The sequence below is a fragment of the Scyliorhinus canicula genome, chromosome 9 (assembly GCF_902713615.1).
Source record: "Scyliorhinus canicula chromosome 9, sScyCan1.1, whole genome shotgun sequence".
Lineage (NCBI taxonomy): Eukaryota > Metazoa > Chordata > Chondrichthyes > Carcharhiniformes > Scyliorhinidae > Scyliorhinus > Scyliorhinus canicula.
In genome coordinates, this window is record NC_052154.1 from 77,586,770 (window position 1) to 77,611,535 (window position 24,766).

Sequence of the window (24,766 nt, forward strand, 5' to 3'; positions counted from 1 at the left end):
AAGAATGAACTCTGAAGAGTCATACGAACTCAAAACGTTAACTAAAACACAGACCTGACCTGCCAGACTTGTTGAGTCTTTCCAGCATTTTCAGTTTTTATTCATTATTATAGCTGTAAATGTATTTGGATGCAATCATTCTGAATCATTTCCGAGAATGTATATTTTTTCTAAAATGCCCCCGAATAACCTTGGGTATCAAATCGAAGACGACATGAGCAAAACATACCTTCTTCTAAAATCTTTGCCACCCTGTCCAGTTCTCTCTCATCTTCCTCCATGTCTTGTTTATCTTCTCTGTTCCTCGTCTTTCCCTTAAATATACTCGCCAGTTCGGTTTGCAAGGCCAGACCCAAGGCCAAAGCAACATCATTTAGTCGTTCATTGAGATGACTGAAGTCGTCCTTAATTTCATAAGCCTTGAAGACCTTGGCAAATCTACGTTTATTGGTGAAAGACTCAATAAAATCTGTTGCGTGCTCCAGAATCCCCAACATCTCCTTAAGAGCCACTGCTGCCACAGCCAGCTCTTCATCCTTGATGGTCTCCACAGGTTTCAAGAGGCATTTGATCCGAGTTTCCAGGCGCCGACATCGCTTCTGATTCACTTTTACCTCATTGCAGAGCAAGTAAATACCCTTAGCCACATTAAGTATCTTCTCAACGAAATCCATACTGGTATCTGCAATGACAGAAGATCATTATCACTAGGAGTGCACTCAATATCAAAAGTATGCTACTGAATAACAAGGGATGGCTGGACATGATGATGCATTAACCCCGATTAATCATGAACCAGCGGCTGCAGACTGGGCAAAAACATAGAGAACATCGTTTAATAAAGTAACACTTATTGGAGTTGGCCCATTCTTCAGATTACACACACCTATGGAGACAAGAGCAGAGATTTGTCAGTGGGAGAAAGATGGAAATGTATGTGTTTTTTGAAAAGCTACTGGTTACCATCTTAGTATTAATAGCCACACTAATGGAACAAAACACATTGCTTGCAACTTTTTTCTTCAACTCCAACTTCCATTATTACAGAAGTATAGAATCTCACAGCACAGGAGGAGACCATTATGCTTCATGCCAGCAGAGAATTACCATAAAATATAAGTCAGCATGCATAGTCCTCCTCAAGATCATGGACGGGATTCTCCATTCGGCAATGGCGATTTTGGAATTGGCGAGCGGGCGGAGAATCCCTTTTGATGCCGAAATCGAGGTGGCGCCTGTTTGACGCAGGTTTCATATGCTCCTCCCCATCCCGAAGCGGCGTTATTGCAGCGCGCCGCAGGCCGTTGGGACAGCCCCAGGGCGTCACCTGAAGGCCCTCCCCCAATGTTCCACCCCGATGGGCCGAGTTCCCGACAGCACGGTTCATTTGTTTTCTCAGGCGTGTCAGAACCTGGTGTGGCGGCTGCGGACTGTGTCCAGCAGCACCACTGTCAGGCGGGAGCCATGCTGCTGGTCTGGGGGTGCTTCCGCGAGGGCTGGGGGGACTGGTGGGGGGTGGCCAGCGGGCACCATCTAGCAGATTGGGTCCGTGCACGGCCGGCGCCATGTTTTACGGCGCATGCGCGGGCACGCTCCTGGCCATTCTCCAGCCATTTATTTCTTGGAGGCTGTGAGTTTACATGGCGCAGCTGCTAGCCCTTCACAGTTCCCAGCATCGGTGAGGGGGCGCCGCCGATTTTTTTCCACGTAAAACGCCACAGATCCTCCGCACTTAGCCTCAAAATCGGAGAATCTGGGCGCAGTGGTTAGCACTGGGGCTGTGGTGCTGAGGACCCGGTTCGAATCCCGGCCCTGGGTCACTGTCCGTGTGGAGTTTGCACATTCTCCTCATGTGCAGGTTAGGTGGATTGGCCACGCTAAACTGTCCCTCAATTGGAGAAAAAATAATTGGGTATTCTAAATTTATTTTAAAAAAGAATCGGAGAATCTGGCCCCATGTCCATGGCAGTTTCCAAGGTGATTTATTGGTTAATTACCACATGTGGTGTGATACTAAGCCAAATATCAAGGAGAATAATCAACCAAGGCTCCCATTGCTGATGAATGCCAACCGTTGGTCACTGGAGGTTTGCCTTCGGACAAGGCAGGACTGCCAATTCTCATATCTTTTTTTAAAAATCTTTTTATTGAAGCATTTGCTAAATTTTTATAACAATAATAAACAAAACAATAATAACGTAAACATCAACATGGTAAACTAGACATTTCCCACCCAACCCCTTCTGTACATCCCTTAACTATATTGCACCTACCCGCCCCCCCCTCCCCCCCTTCAGGATGCTGCTGCTGCTGACATTTTAATTTTCCCCGAGAAAGTCGACGAACGGCTGCCACCTCCAAGAGAACCCCAGCATTGACCCCCTCAAGGCAAACTTTATATTCTCAAGACTGGGAAACCCAGCCATGTCACTGACCCAAGTCTCCACAGTCGGGGGCTTCGAGTCCCTCCACATTAAAAGGATCCGTCTCCGGGCTACCAGGGAGGAAAAGGCCAAGACATCAGCCTTTTTCACTCCCTGAACTCCCGGGTCTTCTGATATTCCAAAGATCGCTATCTCTGGACTCGGCACCACCCGCGTACCGAGCACCGTGGACATTGCCTTGGCAAACCCCTGCCAGAACCCACCAAGCTTCGGGCATGCCCAGAACATGTGGACATGATTTGCTGGGGTTCCCGCACACCTTGCACATCTATCTTCTACCCCGAAAAACTTGCTCATCCTCGCCGCCGTCATGTATGCCTGGTGGACCACCTTAAATTATATTAGACTGAGCCTAGCACATGATGAGGAGGAATTAAACCTGCCAATTCTCACATCTTTTTTTTTTAATAAACAATTTTATTGAGGTAGTTTTTGGCTTTATAAACAGTTACAGACATCATCAGAAAGGAAGCAAAAAAGGCAAAAATGTGCAAACATCCACGTACTTTCAATACTTCCATCGTAACATATTGCACAAGCCCGCTCCCCTCCCACCGGTACTACCCGCCATATTTTCCCTCCTACTCTACTCTACCCCCCCCCTCCCCCCACCCCCCTGCTGACGCTCACTCTCCCGCAAAGAAGTCAATAAATGGTTGCCACCTCCGGGTGAACCCCTGCACAGATCCCCTCAAGGCGAACTTAATTTTTTCCATCCCCAGGAAACTCGACATGTCCGCAAGCCACCACTCAGTCTTCGGGGGCTTTGCGTCCCTCCACGCCAATAATATTCGCCGCCGGGCTATCAGGGAAGCAAAGGCCAGCACATCGGCCTCTTTCTCCCCCTGGACGCCCGGGTCTTCCGAAACCCCAAAAATTGCCACCCCTGGACTCATCACCACCCTTGTTTTTAGCACCTGGGACATGACCCCCGCAAATCCCTCCCAGTACCCCCTCAGCTCAGGGCATGCCCAAAACATGTGAACATGGTTCGCTGGTCCTCCCGCGCACCTAGCGCATTTGTCCTCTATCCTGAAAAATTTGCTCATCCGAGCCACCGTCATATGGGCCCGGTGAACGACCTTAAATTGGATCAGCCCGAACCTAGCACATGTTGCGGTCGAGTTTACCCTACTCAGGGCCTCTGCCCACAGCCCATCCTCCATTTCCCCGCCTAGCTCCTCCTTCCATTTAAGTTTCAGTTCCTCTGTCTGGGACCCTTCCTCCCTCATGAGCACCTTATATATACCCGAGACTCTGCCCTTCCCTTCTTCCCTCCAAGAGACTATTCTGTCGAGGATCCCCATTGGCGGGAGGCGCGGGAAAGATGGGACCTGTCTACGAACAAAGTCCCGCAGCTGTAAGTATCTAAAATCATTTCCCCTTACCAACCCAAATTTCTCCTCCAAGCTCCTCAAACTCACGAAGCTCCCTTCCAGGAACATATCACCCACCCTTCCCGCCCCTGCTCGCCACCATACTCGGAACCCCCCATCCATACTGCCGGGGGCAAACCGATGGTTGTCGCAGATTGGCGCCCAGACAGACGCCCCCATCTCCCCCACATGCCTCCTCCACTCGCCCCATATCCGCAGGGTCGCCACCACTACCGGGCTGGTGGTGTACTTGGCCGGCGGCAGCGGTACAGGAGCCGTGACCAGGGCTTCCAAACTGGAGCCCCTGCACGAAGCCGCCTCCACCCGCTCCCAAATAGACCCCATACCCACCATCCACTTCCTTATCATAGCGATGTTGGCCGCCCAGTAATAATTGACCAGACTCGGCAAAGCCAGCCCTCCCTCGCTGCGGTTCCTCTCCAACATCGCCTTCTTCACCCGCAGAGACTTTCCCGCCCAGACAAAGCTCATGATCAGCCCGTTAACTCATTTGAAGAAGGACTGTGGGATAAAGATCGGGAGGCACTGAAAAATAAACAAAAATCGAGGGAGGATTGTCATCTTTACAGTCTACACCCTCCCTGCCAGCGACAGCGGGAATGCATTCCATCTCCTAAACTCTCCCTTCATTTGCTCCACCACCCTGGCCAAATTTAACTTATGCAGCCTGCCCCAGTCTCGTGCCACCTGGTTCCCAAATACCGGAAATTTTCCTCAACTAGCCTAAACGGTAGCCCTCTCAATCTGTTCTCCTGGCCCCTTGCCTGGACCACAAACATTTCACTCTTTTTTTTTAAAATAATTTTTATTGAAAGAGTTTTTCCATACAGACATTTACCCCTACTAATTTGTAAATTATTTACAACACTATCCCTCTAGGCAAATATCCCTCCCTCGCCCGCCCTTTCGCGCGCACCATTCCCCCCCCCCACCCCCCCCCAAGCAACAACTTAACAAACAAGGCAGCCTACAGTTTCAGACATGAGCGGCGAGCAGACTTGCCCGCGTTACAGTCGTGCATGTCCCCCCACGACCATTGCTGCCCCCCCTCCCCCCCCCTCCCCCCCTCCCCCCCCTCCCCCCCCCTCCCCTCCCCTCCCCCCCCCCCCCGGGTTGCTGCTGCCACGACCCAGAACGCCTATCTCTGATCTAAAAAGTCAAGGAAAGGTTGCCACCGCCTGGAGAATCCCTGTACCGACCCTCTCAGGGCAAATTTGATCCTTTCTAGCTGAATATATCTAGCCATATCGTTAATCCAAGTTTCAACGCTTGGGGGCCTCGCGTCCTTCCATTGAATTAATATCCTTCGTCGAGCCACTAGGGACGCAAAGGCCAGTATTCCGGCCTCCCTAGCCTCCTGTACCCCCGGTTCTACCCCGACCCCAAAGATCGCAAGCCCCCATCCTGGTTTGACCCTGGACCCCACCACCTTCGACACCGTCCTTGCCACCCCCTTCCAGAACCCTTCCAGCACCGGACATGCCCAGAACATATGCACATGGTTCGCTGGGCTTCCCCGACATCTTACACACCTGTCCTCACCCCCAAAGAACCGGCTCATCCTTGTCCCCGTCATGTGAGCTCTATGCAGCACCTTAAATTGAATGAGGCTCAGCCTCGCACACGAGGAGGAAGAATTGACCTTCTCCAGTGCATCCGCCCACGTCCCGTCTTCTATCTGCTCCACCAGCTCCCCTTCCCACTTGGCTTTCAGCTCCTCCCCTGATGCTTCTTCCGCCTCCTGCGTTATCTTGTAGATGTCTGATATCTTCCCCCCTCCGACCCAGACCCCCGAGAGCACCCTATCACTCGCCCCCTTACTGGGGAGCAGGGGGAACCCCTCCACCTGCCGCCTAGCAAATGCCTTCACTTGTAAATATCTGAACATGTTTCCCGGGGGGAGCTCAAACTTCTCCTCCAGCCCTCCCAGGCTCGCAAACCTCCCCTCTATAAACAGGTCCTTCAGCTGCCGTATGCCCACCCTGTACCAGCTCTGAAATCCCCCGTCGATGTTCCCCGGGATGAATCTATGGTTCCCTCTTATTGGCGCCGCCAACGGACCTCCCATTTCCCCCCTGTGTCGCCTCCACTGCCCCCATATCTTGAGGGTGGCCGCCACCACCGGGCTCGTGGTGTACCTCGTGGGGGGGAGCGGCCATGGTGCCGTTACTAGGGCCCCCAGGCTTGTGTTGCCACAGGACGCCCTCTCCATTCGTTTCCAAGCTGCCCCCTCCCCTTCCATCATCCACTTGCGCACCATTGACACATTTGCCGCCCAGTAATACCCCGAGAGATTGGGTAGTGCCAGCCCTCCACTGTCCCTACTCCGCTCCAAAAAGACCCTCCTCACCCTTGGGGTGCCGTGCGCCCATACGTAGCTCATGATGCTACTCGTCACCTTTTTGAAGAAGGCCCTAGGGAGGAAGATGGGCAAGCACTGAAATAAAAACAAGAACCTTGGGAGGACCGTCATTTTGATTGACTGCACCCTCCCCGCCAGCGACAGCGGTACCATGTCCCACCTCTTAAATTCCTCCTCCATCTGTTCCACCAGCCTGGAAAAGTTCAACTTGTGGAGGGTCCCCCAGTTCCTTGCCACCTGCACCCCTAAGTACCTAAAGCTCTTTCCTGCGCGCTTGAAGGGGAGTCTCCCAATACCCTCTCCCTGGTCCCCCGGGTGTATCACAAAAACCTCGCTTTTGCCCAAATTTAGTTTGTACCCCGAAAAGTCCCCAAACTCTGCTAATAGTTCCATTATCTCCGGCATTCCCCCTTCTGGGTCTGCCACGTACAGCAGTAGATCATCCGCATACAGCGATACCCGATGTTCCTCCCCTCCCCTAGTCAGTCCTCTCCACCCCCCTGAACCCCTCAGTGCCATCGCCAACGGTTCAATCGCCAGTGCGAAAAGTAAGGGGGATAGGGGACATCCCTGCCTGGTCCCTCGGTGGAGCCCGAAATACTCCGACCTCCTCCCGTTTGTCACTACACTCGCCGTCGGGGCCGAGTAGAGCAACTTCACCCACTTAATAAAACCTTCCCCAAACCCAAACCGTTCCAACGTCTCCCACAGGTACTCCCACTCCACCCTATCGAATGCCTTCTCCGCGTCCAGCGCTACCACTATCTCAGCCTCCCCCTCCACTGCCGGCATCATAATTACATTCAGCAATCTCCGCACGTTCGTGTTGAGCTGCCGCCCCTTCACGAACCCCGTCTGGTCCTCATGGATTACCCCTGGCACACAATCCTCTATTCTAGCTGCCAGGATCTTTGCCAGGAACTTGGCATCCACGTTCAGAAGCGAGATAGGCCTGTAGGACCTGCACTGCACGGGGTCTTTATCCCGCTTCAATATCAGGGAGATCAGAGCCTGCGACATTGTCGGGGGCAGAACCCCCCCCCCTCTCGCGCCTCATTAAAGGCTCGTACCAGTACCGGTCCCACCAAGTCCACATTTTTCTTATAGAATTCCACCGGGAACCCATCTGGCCCCGGCGCCTTCCCCGCCTGCATCTGACCTATTCCCTTGACTAGCTCCTCTAGCCCTATTGGCGCCCCCAGCCCTTCTACCAGCCCCTCCTGGACCCTTGGGAACCTCAATTTGTTTAGGAAGTCCTCCATTCCCCCTCTCCTCGTCGGCGGCTCAGACCGATACAACTCCTTGTAAAAATCCCTGAAGACCCCGTTCACTTCTTGCCCCTTCTGCACTACCTTCCCGCCCCTCTCCTTCACTCCCCCAATCTCCCTAGCCGCATCTCGTTTGCGAAGCTGGTGTGCCAGCATCCTGCTCGCCTTTTCCCCATACTCATAGACCGCGCCCTGCGCCCTTCTCCACTGCGTCTCTGCCTTCCTGGTGGTCAGCAGGTCGAACTTGGCCTGCAGGCTGCGCCGTTCTCCCAGCAGCCCCTCCTCTGGTGCCTCCGCATATCTCCTATCCACTTCCAATAGCTCCCCCACCAGCCTCTCCCTCTCCTGCCTCTCCTTTCTTTCTCTGTGTGCCCTTATGGAGATCAGCTCTCCCCTGATCACTGCCTTCAGGGCCTCCCAGACCATCCCCACCTGCACCTCACCCGTGTCATTCAAGTCCAGATAGCTCTCAATGCTCTTCCGGACCCTTTCACACACCTCGTCGTCCGCTAACAGCCCCACATCCAGCCGCCACAGCGGGCGCTGGTCCCGCGCCTCCCCCATTTCCACATCCACCCAATGTGGTGCATGATCAGAGATCGCAATGGCCGAGTACTCAGCTTCCCGTACCCTCGGGATCAGCCCCCTGCTCAACACGAAGAAATCGATTCTGGAGTACACTCTATGGACGTGGGAGAAAAAGGAATACTCCCTCGCCCTCGGCCTACCAAACCTCCATGGGTCTACTCCTCCCATCTGCTCCATGTACCCCCTCAGCACTTCTGCCGCTGCCGGCCTCCTATGGGTCCTTGAGCTCGATCTGTCTAGCCCGGGGTCCAGCACTGTGTTAAAGTCCCCCCCCATGATCAAGCCCCCTGCCTCCAGTCCCGGAATGAGGCCCAATAGGCGCCTCATAAAACCCGCGTCATCCCAGTTCGGGGCATATACGTTGACCATCACCACTTTCTCCCCCTGCAGCTTACCCTTCACCATCACATACCTACCCTCCTTATCCGCCACCACCTCCTCCGCCACGAACGACACCCTCTTTCCCACCAGAATCGCCACCCCCCGGTTCTTTGCGTCCAATCCAGAGTGGAACACCTGTCCCACCCACCCCCTTCTCAGGCGAACCTGGTCCACTACCTTCAAATGGGTCTCCTGTAACATTGCTACATCAGCCTTCAGTCCCTTCAGGTGTGAGAATACCCTTGATCTCTTGACCGGCCCATTCAGCCCCCTCACGTTCCAAGTGATCAGCCGGGTCGCGGGACGACCCGCCCCCTTCCCCTGCCGATTAGCCATGTCCTGTTCCCTGCTCGCCCCGGGTCGACCCTCCCCTTCTGACCCGCTCCCCATGGCGATGGCCCCCTCCCCCCACCCCTCCAGTCCTCCACTTCCCATTCCTGGTCTTTCCAGCAGCAACCCGGTGTCCCTCCCTAACCCCCCCCCCCCCCCCCCAGGCTAGGACCCCTCCTAGCCGCGATGTACCCTCCATCGTACTCCCGTAAGTCAGCTGGTTTACGCTGACCCGGCTGCTCCTGCCACACTCCGACTCCTCCCGGCTCGGGGGGGGGCCTCCCCCCCCTTGCCACTCCTCCCTGGCCCCGCTCCAACGCGGGAAAGGTCGCCATTGCTAGCCACGCCCCGCACTCCTCCCCTCCCCCCTCCTCTGCCCCACGCGCGGGAAAACAGAGGAAAGCCCGCGCTTTCGCCCTGCCACACCCCACCCCGCCATCTTCAGTTCCACCCCCGTCCCCATCCATGCCTGTAAAGAACCCCCCCTAGGAGCCCATATCCCCGATCTGCTCTCCCCCCCGTCCCGCCTCCCCAACTTAACATCATAAATAACAGATAGATAACAAATAACAATGTACTTAACAGTCGCCCTCTACCAAACAATATAAATAACCATAAATAACCATGAATAACCACAATAACAATAACTAAGGGAAGTTGGCAAAGGGGGGAAAAACATCAGAAGAAAAACCAAAGCAAGAGTTCAAGATTCAAACAAAGAAAGAAAAAAAAAAGAAAAAAAGGGGGAAACCGTTCCAATAAGAGTTGCCCAGTTCCGACCCAGCCGAAAAAGAACCGCTTGTTCAGCTGAAAGTACCCGAGCGGCTACGGCCGCCAAGTATCCCCTGGGTCTAATTCGAGTCCAGTTTCTCTTCCTGTACAAAGGCCCACGCCTCCTCTGGGGACTCAAAATAGTGGTGTTGGTTCTTGTAGGTGACCCACAAGCGCGCTGGCTGCAGCATTCCGAACCTGATCCGTTTTGCATGTAGCACCGCTTTCGTCCGGTTGTACCGGGCCTGCCGCTTTGCCACCTCCGCACTCCAGTCCTGGTACACCCTCACCGTCGAGTTCTCCCACTTGCTGCTCCTTTCCCTCTTGGCCCACTCCAGCACTCTCTCACGATCGCTGAGTCGCTGGAACCGCACCAGCACCGCCCTCGGGGGCTCATTTGCTCTTGGCTTCCTAGCCATGACCCTGTAGGCCTCTTCCAGCTCCAGGGGCGAAGGGACGGCCCCAGCCCCCATCAGGGAGCTCAGCATTTCTGCTACGTATCCCGGGAGGTCTGACCCCTCCAGGCCTTCTGCCAGGCCCAAGATCCTCAGGTTCTTCCGCCTCATTCGGGTATCCAGCTCCTCAAAACGGCTCTGCCATTTCAGGTGGAGTGCCTCGTGCACCTCTACCTTTCCCACGAGGACCGTGGCCTCCTCCTCCCTCGCAGTCATCTCCTGCTGCAGCTCCCGAATCGACGCCTCTTGGGTCGCCTGGGCTCCCATCAGCCTGGTGGTCGTCGCATTCATTGAACATTTCACTCTTGACCGTATTTAATTTGTATCCTGAGAACTGGCCGAACTCCCTCAGCATTCCCAGTATAGTTCCCATCCCGGCCACTGGGTCCGACACGTACAGGAGCAGGTCGTCTGCATAAAGAGAAACCCTGTGTTCAACCCTGCCCCTCACCACCCCCTTCCAACCCTCTGCGGCTCTCAGCGCAATCGCCAGCGGCTCTATGGCCAGCGCAAACAGCAGAGGGGAGAGCGGGCAGCCCTGCCTGGTCCCTCGGTACAACCTAAAGTACTCCGACACTTCTCTGTTAGTCCAGACGCTGGCCCTCGGGGCCTGATATAATAATTTGATCCAATTCACCAGTCCCTCCCCGAACCCAAACCGTCCGAGCACCTCCCATAGATAGTCCCACTCCACCCGGTCAAAGGCCTTCTCGGCGTCCATTGCCACCACTACCTCCACCTCTCTACCCGCCGGGGGCATCATTATCACATTGAGCAATCTCCTCAGATTGGCCGCCAGCTGCCTACCTTTCACGAACCCCGTTTGATCCTCCCCAATCACCTCCGGTACACAGTCCTCCATTCTACCCGCCAGTACCTTTGCCAGGAGCTTGGCGTCTACATTAATCAGGGAGATTGGCCTGTAGGACCCGCACACCTCCGGGTCTTTACCCCGCTTCAATATCAGAGATATGGTGGCTTGTGACATTGTCGGCGGCAGGGTCCCTCTGTCCCTTGCCTCATTGAAAACCCTCGCCAAGACCGGGCCCACCAGCTCCGAGAACTTCCTATAAAACTCTACTGGGTATCCATCCGGCCCTGGGGACTTCCCCGACTGCATGGCCTTTAGGCCCCCCAATACCTCCTCTACTCTAATCGGGGCCCCCAGCTCTTCCACTCGCCCCCCCCCCCCCCCAACTGTTGGGAATGTTAACCCATCCAGAAACCTTTTCATCCCCTCCGGTTCTTCCGGTGGCTCCGAAGTATACAGCTTACGATAGAAGTCCCGGAGTACCCTATTCAATTCTGCCGGATCCTCCACTTTGCGCCCCCCTCGTCCCTCACTCTACCTATTTCCCTGGCCGCCTCCCTCCTCCTGAGTTGCTGCGCTAACAGTCTGCTGGCCTTTTCCCCATACTCGTACACCACTCCCCTCGCCTTCCTGTTCCACGGCCCTGCTCGTGGATAGTGCCCCCAGTTCCGCCTGTAGTCTCTGCCTCTCCCTGAGTAAAACCTCCCCCGGGGACTCCGCGTGCTCTTCATCTATCCGGCCCATTTCCCTGACCAATCTATCCATCTCTGCCCGGTCTGCCTTGGCTCTGTGGGCCCCAATTGAAATCAGCTCACCCCGCACTACTGCCTTTAGCGCCTCCCACACGGTCGCCGCTGAGACCTCCCCAGTGTCATTCACCTGCAGGTAATTTTTTATACATTTCCGAAGCCTCTCGCAGATCCCCTCCTCCGACAGCAGTCCCACATCTAGCCTCCATTGCGGGCGTTGATAACTCGCTCCCCCGAACTGCAGGTCCACCCAATGCAGGGCATGGTCTGAAATGGTAATTGCTGAGTATTCCGTGTTCTTTACCTCCCCCATACAGTCCCTGCTTAGTACAAAGAAATCTATCCTGGAATATACTTTATTGACGTGCGAGTAAAATGAGTAGCCCCTTCCTGTTGGCTGTCCCTCTCTCCAGGGGTCCACTGCCCCCATTTGCTCCATAAACCCTTTCAGCTCCCTTGCCATTGCTGAGAGTCTACCCGTTCTGGGACACGACCGATCCAAAGCCGGATCCAGGACCATGTTAAAGTCCCCTCCCATTATTAGCCTGCGAGAATCCAAGTCCGGGATCTTCCCCAGCACTCTTTTAATGAAGTCCACGTCATCCCAGTTCGGGGCATATACATTCACCAGCACCACTCTTCTCCCCTCCAGTCTGCCCCGTACCATCAGGTATCTGCCCCCCCTGTCTGCGGATATGCCCTCTGCCTCAAGTTGCACCCGCTTGTTGATCATGATTGCCACCCCTCTGGACTTCGAGTCCAAGTCCGAGTGGAAGACCTGGCTAATCCAGCCCTTCCTTAGCCTGGTCTGGTCTGACACTTTCAGATGTGTCTCCTGCAACATAATTACGTTCCAGGTGATCAGCCTGGTCGGGGGGCACATCCCACCCTCCCCACCCCGCCGGTCAGCCATAGCCTTTCTCGGGCCGGCCCCTGACCCGTGCGTCGCGCCATTCCTGGCCCGCCCTTTGGCTGCCTCCACCCTCGACATCCTTTCCAGTGCCTATTTCAAGTCCCTCTCCCGTCAGCAGAACAACCCCCCCCCCCTAACCCCATCCCCCGATACCCCCACCCCTGCCATCTACTGGCTGTAACTTCCCCCCCCATCTGACTTCCTTGACTAGCCAATCTGCTAGCCCGGTGACTCAACACTCCGGCACCTTCCTGTCCCATTCCCCTTGTTTCCCCGTCCTCCTCCCCACCCACTGGGGCAAGCCGGCTCCAGTGTCTTCCGCGAGCTGCACAAAAAGCACAAACCAGCCCAAACAGGAAAAAAAAAAGAAAAAACCACAGAAAAAAGAGAAAAAGCACATAAATGTCCATGAACAAAGGAAAGAGTCTCAAATGTTCCGCTTGGCCCCCTTGGCCCAGCAAACCGTTGAGCAGCAGTCCAGGCACATTCGCCGTTCCTTCCCACAGAAATCCTTGGTCCCTAACTCGCGTCCTTGGGGCCTCCTTTCGGGACCAGCCCCAGGTCCCTCACAAAATCCATCGCTTCTTCGGGCTCGGAGAAGTAGTGTTGACCCTGGTGCGTGACCCATAGCCGAGCTGGGAACAGCAGACCAAACTTCACGTGCTTCTTGAACAGCACCTCCTTGACATTCTTAAAGGCTGCTCGCCGCCGAGCCACCTCCTGGCTTAGGTCCTGATAAATGCGGAGAACACTGTTGTTCCACGTGCTGCTCCTGGCACTCTTTGCCCACTGCAGAACCCGCTCCTTGTCCACGAACCTGTGGAACCTAATCACCATCGGGCGGGGGGGTCCGCCCGGCCGCCCCTGCCTTGCCTGCACTCTGTGTGCCCCCTCCAGCTCCAGGGTTGCGGGAAGGCTTCGGCCCCCATCAGCTGCTTCAGCAGGTCTGCTACAAACGCTGCGGCATCAGCTCCCTCAGCCCCCTCCGGGAGGCCGACCATCCTCAGATTGTTCCTGCGGACTCTATTCTCCAGTTCCTCCACTCTGTCCAGCAGTCTTCTCTGCCGCTCTTTCAGGCCGTCCACTTCTAGCGCTGCAACCGTTTGCGCATCCGCCTGCTCCTCCACCGCCTCTCCCAGCTCCTTAACTTTAACATCCTGGGCGTCCAGCCTCTGGTTCAGCTGATCCACCGCTTTCTAGATTGGGTCCAAACTGTCCCGCTTCAGCGCTTCAAAACTGGACTTCATTACCTGGAGCATGTTATCCAGCGCCAGCTGGATTGCTGAGTCCGGGGTCCGTGTGTCCGCCATCTTAGGTCCCAGGTAATTTTCTTCAGGTCCTTGTCTCTGTCCCTTTTTCTCCTTCTTCTTCTGCCTTCTGGAATCCCGCTGTTCCATGTGCCGCAGCCCGCTCCTCAGCACTTTTGCTGCCGCTTTCCTTCGCCCAGCTCCTTGAATTTTACCTCCTGGGCATCTGAAGTGGGTCCAAGCTGTCCCTCCTCAGCAACTCCAAACTTTTTTTTTCCTTTGTCCTGGAGGAAGGAAGGTCCGTGGGTCCGCCATCTTACCCTGCAGGTCAGCTTCCTCCTTGCCTCCGTCTCTCTCTCTCTCTCTTTCTTCCTCACCTGCTGGCCTCCCACACTTCCATCTGCTGCAGCCCGCTCTCCTCTTCTGTTCCCGGCAGCCTTTTTGCCGCCCCCGTGGTCCCGTTATCGCGGGGAATCAGCTGTTCAGCCCCGCCGGAGTGAGAGCCCGCCGAATGTGCGGCTCACTCGTACATCGCCGCCACCGGAAGTCCCACATCTAACTGGCAGACTGCCGAAACTCATTCATGATGGATCTTAACATCGCAGGGTGGAACCCAGCTTGATGGATCCTAACTTTTATTTATTATTAAGTAATGTGGAGGGTGGTTAAATGAACACAGTCACAGGGGTCAGCCTTCACCAAACATCCACCTTCAGGGTTTCAACCTCTCATTCTGATGTTTCTGGATTATCACATGCATTCATGTTTCATTTTCCACACCCTCTCTGATACCTGGCCATGACAACAGAATACCTCTGGTTCTCTAGCCCGGAGTAAGGAGTTGCCAACCTTTGGTCATCTCCTTAGAGCTTTTTGTAAGCCAACATTATTCCAGGTCTGCACCTTGCAACCCTGTCTTTTAACTTGGCGCCTGAAGAGCAAGTTGAGGACCAGGAGAACCAGTCCTGGGCAGCAGAATATTTGAATAGTGGGCCCACCAGAGGGGATCGAGGGCAGAGACCCGACTGACTACATGGCCCAGATACTGGGCAACTTGGTTGGAAGGAACAGCTTCCCCAACCAACCGGCGACTGACTGGGCCCACAGGCCACTCGGACCGAAACCCAAGGCAGGGGAGCTGCCAAGGACGATAAGTTACACAGGTACCAGGACCGGGAGAGGATCCTGCGGCGGGCTCAGCAGACCAGAGCGAGAAGTTGGGAAGGACGCAGAATCCAGGTGTACCAAGACATTGGGCAGACCTGGCAAAGCGCAGGGCCGGCTTTAACCACATGGAGTCGGCCTTGTACAAGAACAGTATAAAATTTAGGATGTTATTCCCAGCCAAGCTCTGGATGACATTCCAGAATAAAGAACATTATTTCACGACGCCTGCAGAGGCGGGCGAGTTCATGCGGGCGAATGGCCCAGACAAAAGGCAAACTAAGCAGCGGCGAGGAAGATGAAGGGAGAGAAAAGGAAACGCAAGCTTACGGACATGGACAATTTTTGCGCGGGAAAGTACTGCCTCGCTTTGAACAAGAGCACCAGCTCACAGGAAGGAAGGGGCGAGAGAAGCAGGGTGCAGGAAGGGGTGAAGAGGAGACAGAGAGGACGGTAACTGATGGGGAATAAGGAGGGGGAAAGATCAACGCCGGGAAGGGGTCACCGCACTAGCGGGGAAAGCTAGCGCTAGGAAGTATAGAAGAGAGGGAGGCCGCGGCATATCTCCCAGCGGGGAGGGAGCGCCTGGTGCAAGGGTGGGAGTGGAAACGCAGGGATAGGGGGCGGGGACGGTAGGAAGGGAGATAGACGGGGTGAACATAATGATAAGGAAAGGAAGAATTTGAAGCTGGCTTCAGCAGGTCAGGTTCGGGTTGATGGAAGAAGATGGCACCCAAGCACCCACTTTTGAGAGTCTCTAAACAATCGGAAATCCCGGAGTGCAGGGGCTCATCCACGTGGCTAACACAGTTTGCGGCCATGTTGGGTGGTCCCTGGACATAGGGAAACCCAGGAGCTTAGGGGTATGACCTCATGGCGAGAATGGCGACCGCGGCAAATATACAGGGTGGGGGAAAGTTAAAGTGGGGGATTAAGAATTAGATGATGGTTAACCAATTGTATTTTCCACCAGCATTGTAAGGACAAAAGGGTGCAGCTGTATGGAAAATCAAATCCACTTGTCAGGGAACTTTGACTGTCAGGAATTAATGTTTTGGGCTGTGAACTGACAGTGTGAGGGTGCCCTCTAGGTATGTTGTTGTCATGCTAATTGTGGGCTTCATTCTAACCTAGCTGTGCCTCGTTTGCCACAATAGGCAGCCTGATATGCAACATCTCCCTTCATTGACGAGACAACTGTGCCAATGAAATCTGCAGATCTATACATCAGTGCCACTGATCGGACCCAAGCTCTTCATCCTTCAGAAGCGCTGGACTCAAGCATTGAATTCCGATGCTCATTCATAGAATTTACAGTGCAGAAGGAGGCCATATGGCCCATCGAGTCTGCACTGGCCCTTTGAAAGAGCACCCCATTAAGCCCACACTTTGAACCTATCTCTGTAACCAGTAACCCCACCCTATCTTTTTGGACACTAAGGGCAATTTAGCATGGCCAATCCACCTAACTTGCACATCTTTGGCCTGTGGAAGGAAACTGGAGCACCCAGAGGAAACCCACGCAGACATGGGGAGAAAGTGCAGACTCCACACAGTGACCCAAGCCAGGAATCGAACCTGGGACCCTGGAGCTGTGAAGCAACTGTTCTAACCACGGTGCTACCATGCTGCCCTAATATTAGCAGCAATTCAAGCTTTAACATTACACAGAATTCACTGATGTGTATCCCAATTCAAAGCTTCATGGTGAAGTCTATATTCACTCACCCTGCTCCAGGTCAAGGTGGAGGAGCATCATTGAGATGCCCGTGAGGATGCAGACACTGGCCACATGCCACGCAACTGCCCTGTCACTTAATGCAAGGTTAGGGGAGGGGTGTTTGGTGAATGGCCGGGGAAAAGGTACTAATGAGACTCTCGAGGGTCCAGGTGCCTCATCATGATGGAGTTGGGAGGGACAACTGTGGGAAATTGCCAGTGTGAGAGGGAGGGTGTGAGGCTTAGTGTAGACACACTCACTAAGGGGGAAATGCATGGGTGGGAGTCCCAGAGGCATGGAGGGTTAAGGGTCAAGGCTCTGTCAGCAATCCTCAGCACTCACCTTTGTGTTCTCTTCGCATTGCATGATTCTGGAGAAGCACGGAGTCTGTCGAGTTGGCTGTTCTACTCATAGTGATCATGCAGCAGCAGAGACAGTGGCGTTGCCGCTGCATGTGGTCAATACCAACACCCTGCAAAGGAGGAGGAGGCCAGGCCCAAAAATGTTCCGGGAACAGCACCACAGATAGCAGAGCCCCGCAGGAGACCGGCACAAGGTCTTCTCACAGATGTTGGAGCTTCAGTGTCGGAGAAGACTGCATCTGTCCCGAGGGATGGTGGATCATCTTTGCCATGTCCTGCAAGAGCTGGCACCACATGGAATGGGAGGACACCCATTGCCTGTGGCCCTTGAAATTTCCACCATTCTGAACTTCTCTGGGCAGCAGGGTAGCCTGGTGGTTAGCATAAATGCTTCACAGCTCCAGGGTCCCAGGTTCGGTTCCCGGCTGGGTCACTGTCTGTGTGGAGTCTGCATGTCCTCCCCGTGTGTGCGTGGGTTTCCTCCGGGTGCTCCGGTTTCCTCTCACAGTCCACAGATGTGCGGGTTAGGTGGATTGGCCATGCTAAATTGCCAGTAGTGTCCTAAAAAGTAAGGTTGGGGGGGGGGGGGGGGGGGGGGGGTTGTTGGGTTACGGGTATAGGGTGGATACGTGGGTTTGAGTAGGGTGATCATTTGCTCGGCACAACATCGAGGGCCGAAGGGCCTGTTCTGTGCTGTACTGTTCTATGTTCTATGTTCTATGCAGGCAGCTTGTTTCAGGGCAGCACCAGTGATCTGTTTGGCAACTCCCAATCAGCCTCACATAAATGCATTAAGGAGGTTACAGATGTGCTTTATGTGAAGGCCGACATGTATATAAACTTGGACTCAGGCCAGGTGAGCCAGGACACCAAGGCCATGGACTTCACCTGCTTAACAGGCATGCCCCAGCTACAGGGTGTGCGATGTGCATAATGCAGGTGTGTGCCCATTTCCAGTGTAGCCTCCATGACAGGTATATCTTGGGCTGCTTGCAGATCCCTGACATTTTTGAGCGAGAGCAGTGTCTGGAGGGACAACACCTCAGGGAAAGTGGGTACCCACTCAGGAGGTGGCTGATGATGCCAGTACAGAGGCCACAAACACCTGCAGAGATGCACTACAATGAGGCTCATGCTTCAACACTTGTGATTTTTGAGCAGGAAATAGGAATGCTGAAGATGCGGTTCTGATGCCTGGACTGGTTGGGGTGTACCCTGCAATACAACCTCCAGAGAGTGTCCTGCATTATTGTGGTCTGCTGCGCTCTCCACAACTTGGTGCTGCACGAACCCATAGGGAGAGGGGGGAGCAGACGGAGAGGGAGAGACTGATAGGGGAGATGGTGTGGGTGGATAGGAGATATGCGGAGGCTCCAGAGGAGGGATTGCTGGGGGAGAGGCGTAGCCTTCAGGCCAAGTTCGACCTATTGACTACCAGAAAGGCGGAAGCTCAGTGGAGGAAAGCACAGGGGGCGGTGTATTAATATGGGGGGAAGGCGAGCAGGATGCTGGCACACCAGCTCCGAAAGCGAGACGCGGCCATGGAGATTGGGGGAGTGACGGATAGAGCTGGGAAGGTGGTGCGGAGGGGGGTAGATGTTAATGGGGTCTTCAGGGACTTCTATGGGGAACTGTACCGGTCGGAACCCCCGGTGGAGGGGGGTGGAATGGGGCGCTTCTTGGACAAGCTGCGATTTCCGAGGGTGGAGGAGGAGCAGGTGGAAGGACTGGGGGCGCCGATTGAGCTGGAGGAGGTGGTTAAAGGGATAGGGAGCATGCAGTCGGGGAAGGTGCCGGGGCCGGATGGGTTTCCGGCGGAATTTTATAAAAGGTATGTGGCCCCCCTGTTGGGGCCCCCTGTTGGTCCGGACCTTTAACGAGGCAAGGGAGGGGGGGGGGGGGCTTTGCCCCCAACTATGTCATGGGCGCTGATTTCCTTGATCCTGAAGCGGGACAAGGACCCTCTGCAGTGTAGGTCATATAGGCCGATTTCGCTGCTAAATGTCGACGCCAAGCTGCTGGCAAAGATCCTAGCCACAAGAATAGAGGCTTGCCATTCTCAAACTGCACAGGGATGAAGTGCCAAGTGTGCACACAGGTTTACGGAGCATGGCGCCATGAAATGACAAGGTGGAGGATCTGCTGGTGATCAGAGTGATGTTTAATACGAGAGCTATATTACAATGGTGACCTATCTCAATGAGTGCCTATGTTCACCCGTGTCCTCTAGGTGCATACAGGTTCTTACTCTTCCTCACCCCTCACGCCATGTCTGTGTATCCCTAGGATGCACAGCTGAGGTTGAGGCGGCCTGTTGCTTTCCACACTCTGTTTCCTGTAATGACCTTGGCGGGCATCCCCTGGGAGGCCTTGACCTTGAGGGTCTACGAGTGATGCAGTGTTACCCTCCTTGGTGTGCTGGGCTGGAGTTGCATCACTCACAGGGATGGGACGTCAGATGGTTGGACACCCCAAGGTCCCCTGGGTGGAGGGCCCGGGTTGTGCCCCTGCCACTCCTCTTCCCTTTGGGTGCCCAGGGGCCCCTGCCCTCCTCTATGGGATAGGGGGCTGCTGGGGTGAGATCCAGAAGCCCTGCCATCCTCTGGTGTTGACACTCGTGGATTCCCACTAATGCCTGCACTAGGCAACTCATTCGCTCAGCCATGGAGGTCATGAGCTGAACAATAAGCGGTCATCTCCCGTCATGAAGTGCACGCCCTGCGCAAAGGTTTCAACTGCAGCTACCATCCCCACAGTGTTGGCCTTGTCACGTCCGAGTGATGCCACCATCTCCTCAGACAGAGGGTGATGGGACTCCTCCAATCAGCCTTGCAGTGTGGGGAGAGATGCTGTCATCCCATCGTGATGGTCGCGACTCTGCCTCTGTGACTTTCTCTCCAGTCTGTTGTTTCTGGGTCTACAGAGAAATCGCTAGGCTCTGAAAGAAAAAGCAGTATCTCTCGAATACTGGCTGCCTAATGTTGCTGTAAAATCACATTCAACTGCAGGCCTTTACTGAAGGAAAAATCTAACTGGAAGGTGTCCGTCTGAAACAGAGACTCTTATTCTTTCACACTGTGTGTATGTGTATGTGTGAGAACTCAATAGAGGTTCGTCGGTTGTATTTGTTGCCGAGTTAATTATAGTCGCTGTTAAAAATAAAGTTTAATTTACAAACATGGTGACTATTTATTGGACACCCAAAGACCAAAGACTTTGGGTACTTAAATTAAAAATTAATTTCAACTGTGTTGCGACTTTGGGTCAAGGGTGCTGAAATTGAGCACGCACTAATCCAGAGTGTCGTAACACTAGGGAAGACACCCAACCTGAGCCCCTCCAAGCCCCCTGACCCCATCTCCCATTAAGGACACCCCTTGGGACCCTGGTAGCAATTGCTGGGGGGTGCTTACCACCTCTTGGACTGCAAGGAGCATGTTGGCACTGCCAAAGGGCAGGGCCTGAAGAGGGGGCTCTGAGGAGGTGGCCTTGCCAGCAATTAGGGTGGAGGGGGGGGGGGGGGACCTGCCAGCTATCCGGGGCAGGGCTTCAGCAGCTATTTCAGATCGGAACACTCTGAGAGGTGCGGGACCTGTCTGAGAGATTAGGTCCCACCCCTCTCAGTTGCAGCACAGACCCCGGTGTTGCATGGAATGGCACAGAAAGGTGATTTAGCCACGGGCAAATTTCCAAGTGTCATGGAATTTGACGTCGGTATCGCTTCTAGCAGAAGCGGGAATCACTCTGGTTTTTCCGCTCGCCGTGTTTCGGGAGAATCAAGCCTGTGGAATTGTCTAAATACAAGTATTTTTATTTCTATGTAGGGTCAAATGAGAGGAGAGGGAGTGTATCGACTGAGGCTTTATTTAGTCACAAATTCTAAGCAGAACACAAGACTACATGGCATTGTTTGATAATTCGGCTCTTACTTGGACAGGTAGCACAATCCCTAACTTTAGATCAGCAGGAATTAATCCCAAATGCACGCTTTGCAGTCAGTGAGACAATTGGTGTACAAGCTCTCACTGTTATTAAACTATCAAGATTGCTGACGATATGACAGCTCTAAAGGGCTCTATTATGGTCGCTCTCTGGAAAGGTACCAATTGTCATAATGATCGACATCTTCTTTCTGTAGCTCAGAGCTGGTGATTGACATCAAGGGACTCTAACGTAAACAGGTTGAAATTCTTGGGGCAGGTCCAAGAGCCTCCCTTCATTTGTGAATTTAATCTTGCTGACAATGTTGTTCATATGCCTGACACCTGACTCCCTAAGCAAGCAAAGGAAGTTCTACTCTTAATATGGTCGCGGCAGGAGGTTCCTTAGAAGAAAGCAGAAACGCGGGGGGATCGGCCCCAGGGGAGGGGGGGGGGGGTGGCATGGTGCCCTGGCCCGCGATCGGGGCCCACCAATCTGCGGGCGGGCCTGTGCCATGGAGACACTCCTTCCTTCTGCATCGGCCTCTGTAGGGGTCCGTCATGGCCGGCGCGGAGAAGACATCTCCCCCCTGCGCATGCGTTAGAATATGCCGGCCGGTCTGCGCATGCGCGGATCCACGGCGGCGGTTCTGCGCGTGCACTAACTGGCGCCAACCCCTCCGGCGCCGGCCTGGCCCCAGGAAGAGCGGAGGATTCCGCAACTTCCAGTCGGCCTGACGCTGGAGTGGTTCGCACCGCGTTTTACACCGGCGTCTGGCCATTGCGGGGTTTCGGGAGAATCCTGCTGCCTTTCTCTCCATCTGCCCTCCCCTAACACCTGCTTCCTAAGTTAATGGCCAGCATCCTACTTGCCTTTTCCCTATACTCATATGTTGCCCCGTTGGCCCTCCGCAACTGCCCTACTGCCTTCCCAGTATACACCAACCCCAAACTCCATCTGGAGCCTCTAATTCTTCAACAACCCCGCCTTCAAGGCTTCCAAGTACCTCCTATCGACCCTCAAAATCTCTTCCACCAACCTTGCCATCTCTGCTCGATCCACATTTTCCCCTGTGTGCCCGAATTGAAATAAACTCCCCCCTAACCACCACCTTAAGCGCCTCCCACAGTGTGGCGGCTGAACCTCCCCCGTATCGTTGAGTTTCACATATCCGCGAATGGCAGCCCTCACCCGCTCGCACACCTCCTCATCTGCCAACAACCCCACATCTAGTCTCCACTGTGGGCACTGGACACCCACCCCCCCTCTGGTCCACTCGCACTCCGACACCTTCCCCGATCTCGGGCTCGACCGGACCAAGCTTGGCTCAATGACCATGTTAAAATCCCCCTGAATCTGCCACAATGTTCCTCACCTCAAACGCCAGCCGCTTGTTTACCAGCTCCTCCACCCCCCTCGTCTTCATGTCCAGTCCCGAATTTGAACACCTGGCCTACCCATCCTTTCCTCAGCCTTGTCTGATCCCCTATCTTTAAATACATCCCTCCAGGCCCATCCTCGGATGTCCACCATCATCACTCCCTTTCCCGCTGTGCTACAACCTTGTCAGCGCGCCCCCTCCATCCACCCCGAATCAACCCCATCCCCCTCCCCTACACCAACCACCTGACCACTTCCCCACTGTGCTCCAGTCAACTAGCCTGCTGAGCTAGCATGGCTGGCCACGTCCAAGGCCTGTAAGCCTCCTACTGCCCCCCCCCTCACTTATTCCCCTCCCCTCTCCGGTCGTACTCCCCCCCCCCCCCCCCCCCCCCCCGCCCCGAAACAAAGAAACAGAAAAAAGGTACACTCACCCTTGATGCTTCCCAAGCACCCTGCCCCCCAAAAAAGATTTCAAAGGAGAAAAGCACTCCACCATCAGGAGGAAACACCTGTTCAAATGTTCAATGGCCCCCATCTCCTGTCAATCCACTGTGCTTTCCAAAATAATATTCCCGATTCTGGAAAATCACCCAGAGGCATGACAGGTGCAACACCCCAAACTTTATCCCCTTCTTCAAGCGGGCAGCCTTGACCCGGTTAAACTCGGCCCTCCTCTTTGCCAGTTTTGCGCCTAGGTCCTGGTACACACACACAAGCTCGTTCCCTTCCCAAGTGCACCTCCTTGTCTGCCTCGTCCATTGCAGAATCTTCTCCTTGTCCAGGACTCGGTGCAACGGTACCACTATCGCCTTCAGCGGCTCACCCGTCTGCGGCCTCCTCATCAGTGTCCTCAATCAACCTCCAGGGCCCGATCAAAGGCCCCCTCCCCCGTCAATGTTTCCAACATCTTGGCTTTCCCTGCAGTCAAAAGGTTAAACCACTCCTGCAGTTCCTTTTTACTGACCAAAAAATCGGAGTGGAATCTTCTGCATACTTCCCATCAACTTCCAAGATTCCATCTACCAGCCGCTGCCGCTCCTCTTGCCTCCCTATCCACCTGCGCCTTAAATGAGGTGATTTCACCATTTACCATCACCTTCAGCGCCTCACAAACCACTGATGGCGAGAACTCCCCATTCTTATTGAACCCCACATAATCATCAATCACCTTTCCCATCCTCACACCTCGGATCTGCAAACAGCCCCATATCCAACCTCCAAGCGGGCCTCTGTGCAGGCCCCTTCTCCAAAACCACATCCACCAGATGTGGAGCGGGTGATCCAAAATGATAATCGGCGAGTATTCCGCTTTCCTCATCCTCAACGTCAATGATCTCCTTGAGTACACATCATGCAGTGGCAAAAGAAAGGAATACTCTACTCCTTGGATTTAAGGACTGCCATGGGTCCGCTCACCCCATCGCCTTCATAAAGGCTGTCAATAATCACCCCTCCCCTACAACTGGGCATCACGGTAGCAGAGTAGTTAGCACTCTCCAGGTTTGATTCACGGCTTGGGTCACTGTCTGTGCAGTCTGCACGTTCTCCCCGTGTGTGCGTGGGTTTCCTCCGGGTGCTCCGGTTTCCTCCCACAGTCCAAAGATGTGCAGGTTAGGTGGATTGGCCATGATAAATTGCCCTTAGTGTCCAAAATTGCCCTTCGTGTTGGGTGGGATTACTGGGTTATGGGGATGGGGTGGAGGTGTGGGCTTTGGTAGGGTGCTCTTTCCAGGAGCCGCTGGAGACTCGGGCCAAATTGCCTTCTTCTTCACTGTAAATTCTATGATTCTACAAAGGAGTCACTGAGGGGGGCTTATATTGAGCTATCTGCAGATGCATCACTGTATTTAAATCCAAACCTAGAATTAACTGATGCGTATCCAGACTTAGACATAGAACATAGAACAGTACAGCACAGAACAGGCCCTTCAGCCCTCGATGTTGGCCGAGCAATGATCGCCCCACTCAAACCCACGTATCCACCCTATACCCGTAACCCAACAACCCCCCCGTTAACCTTACTTTTTAGGACACTATGGGCAATTTAACATGGCCAATCCACCTAACCCGCACACCTTTGGACTGTAGGAGGAAACCGGAGCACCCGGAGGAAACCCACGCACACACGGGGAGGACGTGCAGACTCCACACAGACAGTGACCCAGCCGGGAATCGAACCTGGGACCCTGGAGCTGTGAAGCATTTATGCTAACCACCATGCTACCATGCTGCCCTTAGTGTTTATACTTAGTATGGCAACCAACATCCCCTCGAATTCGGGGCATATACCCCAACCAACACCACCAACTGCCCCTCCAAAGCACCCATTACTATAACATACCTGCCTCCCTGATCTGCCACCACCTTCCCCATCTCTTACCCACTAGTATCGCTACCCCCCGGGCCCTGCTATCAAAGCTGAGTAGAACATTTGGCTCACCCAACCCTACTGAAGCCTAACCTGCTCCTTCCCCCTCAAAATGGGTCTCCTGCAACAGCA

The 24,766-nt window shown here is 54.3% G+C and overlaps 1 protein-coding gene across 1 annotated transcript in view; it reads right to left on the minus strand.

Annotated features, from left to right (window-relative positions):
* The window catches only part of LOC119971445 (mixed lineage kinase domain-like protein), a 93,800-nt gene that overhangs the window by 64,592 nt on the left and 4,442 nt on the right, over positions 1-24,766 (minus strand). The window contains 1 exon segment of the mRNA XM_038806982.1: positions 230-682. Within this exon segment, the coding sequence (XP_038662910.1) occupies positions 230-674 (445 nt within the window). The 5' untranslated portion in view covers positions 675-682.